Source organism: Limulus polyphemus, unplaced genomic scaffold, assembly GCF_000517525.1.
Source record: "Limulus polyphemus unplaced genomic scaffold, Limulus_polyphemus-2.1.2 Scaffold289, whole genome shotgun sequence".
NCBI classification, from domain to species: domain Eukaryota; kingdom Metazoa; phylum Arthropoda; class Merostomata; order Xiphosura; family Limulidae; genus Limulus; species Limulus polyphemus.
Window position 1 is genome coordinate 335,344 of NW_013665899.1, and position 3,484 is coordinate 338,827.

The 3,484-nt window shown below is 33.3% G+C and overlaps 1 protein-coding gene across 1 annotated transcript in view; it reads left to right on the forward strand.

Annotated features, from left to right (window-relative positions):
- The window catches only part of LOC106457074 (atrial natriuretic peptide-converting enzyme-like), a 57,518-nt gene that overhangs the window by 37,306 nt on the left and 16,728 nt on the right, over positions 1-3,484 (forward strand). The window contains exons 9-10 of the mRNA XM_022382897.1: positions 318-410; positions 3,122-3,232. Coding sequence (XP_022238605.1) covers positions 318-410; positions 3,122-3,232 — 204 coding nt within the window. The remainder of the gene's footprint in view (positions 1-317; positions 411-3,121; positions 3,233-3,484) is intronic.

Consider the following 3,484-nt stretch of genomic DNA (forward strand, 5'->3'; position numbering starts at 1 on the left):
AGATGGATCATGAAAGATATTCTGAGCATATAACAAAACGGATAATTCCAGAATTGATTAGGAAAATAATATGATCAAAAAAGGAAATGTCTAGAATTTCACTAATGACGTTTCTTTTTGATCATATTATTTTCCTAATAAATTCTGGAATTATCCGTTTTGTTATATGCTCAGAATATCTTTCATGATCCATCTAATTTCTATCGTGTTGAGTTTTTTAAGTTCTGCAGTGTTTTATTGTTTTTAAATATGGCTACGAAAGACACGAGTAAATACCAACAAAAATATGTATTTATATACCTTAATGTATTTTTCAGGTTGTGCTAATGAGCTTAAAGCCAGAGGCCAAGCTGGCAAACTTTGCGATGGAGTGGTCGACTGCCCTGATTTTTCAGACGAATCTTCATGTGGTAAGTTTTTCATAAATTACAAACATTGTGAGGCGGTGTGGAAATTGTAGACAAAGCAAGAACCTTAATTTAAAGTAAACTTGGCTGGATTAAATAACTTTGGCCATTTGTAATGATAGATTATTAAAACTCAGATTTGTAGATATACGTTAAAGTGGATCTTGCCTGATCTTTGAAATCGTTGAATTAATTGTTTGTGTTTTTTCGGTAAAATTTATCAATTTGCTTTCCCAATTTGTCTTCAGTGTAACCATTAAATTTTGGACAATTCAACTACGATCGTTATTTTCAAGTGTTGTGCAGGTACAGACATACGTATATATAAAAAAGTGTCTGTGGCATAATTCAGATAGTCACTTCTACTAAATGACAGTTATTTTCTTGACTTATTTTACACGTACAACTACATCCACAGACCACATGATTTAACGAAAGGCATATATTTATTTACAGTATTTGTTTGTTTGTAATTAAGCAGAAAGCTACACATTGGTCTATTTGTGCTTTGCCCATCACGGGTATCGTAACCTGGTTTCTAGCTTTGTAAGTCCGCAGACATACCGTTGTGCCACTGGGAGGCTTATTTACACAAACAATAGGAGTATAAATTTATCGCGTTTAAACATATTGTAGAAACTAAGACCAGCTTATGTTTCTAATTATTACGTGTACGAAATCTACCGAAACAGGACCACGTTCCCTTGGCTACTAGAGAAATGGATTGTTTGTTTGTTTTTGAATTTCGCGCAAAGCTACACGAGGGCTATCTGCGCTAGCCGTCCCTAATTTAGCAGTGTAAGGCTAGAGGGAAGGCAGCTAGTCATCACTACCCACCGCCAACTATTGGGCTACTCTTTTACCAACGAATAGTGGGATTGACCGTCACATTATAACGTCCCCACGGCTGAAAGGGTGAGCATGTGTGGTGTGACAGGGATTCGATCCCGAGACCCTCAGATTGCGAGTCGAGTGCCTTAACCACCTGGCCATGCCGGGCCAACTAGAGAAATGGAGTTGACCTTTAAATGTGTAAAGTATTATTGATCACTAACCAGCAAAATACTTACTGCTATGTAGTTTTAGATATTTAGTGGGCAAATGAATAGTCCGTAATAAAAATACCTCTGTTTTTCTCTATTTCATTTTGTTTTCAGAACTATTTCCTTTTGTTATTAATTTTTATTCACAGAAACATACAAAAGGCTAGTATGATAACAACCACAAACTCTATGTTGACTAGATCAATTTACTCAATATTAGCCTAACAACAATCCTGATAAGGATTTCTTTCACGTATTTATATAACACATCATAACATGTGTTAAACTGTTGACCGTCTTTTTGTGAATAGGCTTGAAAATAAGAAATAAAAGTTATTTTCCGTTACAGTTTACTCGTAAAAAGAAAACTTGTAAAGGAATATAAACATTGACTTTCTGTATGAAAATATTATGAACGGAACATCATAAAATAGTTTTCAAGTATTTACTCATCCAGTAACAACAGAGTAAAAAACAATCTTGAAGATGGTTAATTTTAACGTATAACAACAATACACGTATTGGCAGGAAATTAATTAATAGTACATTTCCATTAAAAACCTAAAACTGAACTAATCAAAATGAGATAATGCGAAAATCTTGACCAAAAGCATATTTGCCATACAAACAAGGAAAGTTAAAAATGTTACGTTATTTTTTTTAATTATCTCATGAAATAAAATGTAACACAAAACATTGCATCACGAAGTACATTATGCTGATAAGCCGCAACATTTTACAAGTAATTTAACTGAATGTGTTTTTGCATCTTTATTTGTTTCTTTGTATGATCGGGGTTTTTGTTTTCATTTTTAATATTTTTTTTATACAGAGAAAGGTTCTCTGATTTCCATGCTTCAGGACAATCTAGGGATTGCTAGTTCTGGAAGTAAACATTCCGTATGCTTAGGAAACATAACAGTTTCCCAAAATCTTTCATTTCAATTAATTCTTTCGATATAAACCCTTTTGGAGTCCATACAACAGTCAACAAGAAATTTGTAAAAGATTCTGAACTTGATAGCAGTAGTTGTGGTTTAGTTTCAACATGATTCGAATGAGAAGATGAGTAGGAGGAGAAGTAGTCACTGGAGTAAAGAATGATCCTAACTCTTGGCAGGGGCCCTTTCATCGTGGATCAGGGGGGCTTTTATACTTCTGTTAGTTTGATACTTTTTGATGTTATGTTTTTCTGTTGATCTACTTGGGTATGGATGTTGTTGTTGTTTTTTGTTTGTTTTTTTAGTTGATGGTAACTCATTTTCCAGGCAGTGTGTAGTACCTACTTTGGCAACATCCCTGTGTGCAATAGTCTCTTAGAGTTGTAGGCATTCCTATGAGGTACCGCTCCGAGATAATTATTATACCGCTTCTGTTTCTGCAGTAGTCAATACCTAGTTCGTGTTCCCAGTCCAAGATAAACAGAAAATCCATCGCGAGATTCCACTTTGCAATCACGTCTTTCTTGTTATTTCTTGTTCACAAATCCGAATTTACTTTCAGGCAATTAGCTGTATTTTTCGACATTGTTCACTTTCCTATAAGTTTTTTTTTCTAAAAGTTAAAACACGTTACCAGTATCTTGTGCTAATCCAAACACAGATGCGAAACTAAAGTTGTATTTTTAAGAGTCTTTTTTTTATTTGACTTCATATTTTTCTACCTTTATAGACTATTGTGCACAAGGGCAGTTTTTCTGCGGTAATAAGCAGTGTGTTGATGAGGACAAAAGATGTAATACTGTTAAAGACTGTTTCAATGGAGCAGATGAACGAAACTGTTGTAAGTAAAAATAATTAAGCTTTTACTTTAAAACTGGTTTTAATCTCCGTCTTAAAAGGTTAAATTTTGCCATACTGACATACAATTTAATTTTATAAACTTTCCTGTATCAAGATGTTAGATGATTAATAGAAATATCTGGGATTTATTTAAAAGTTATATAGACGTTTCTAATATTAAAGTAGGTTGTCAAAATTTTGTATATTTTGGTTAATTAAGAAATAACATAACTAGATTAATAGTTTGTTTGTT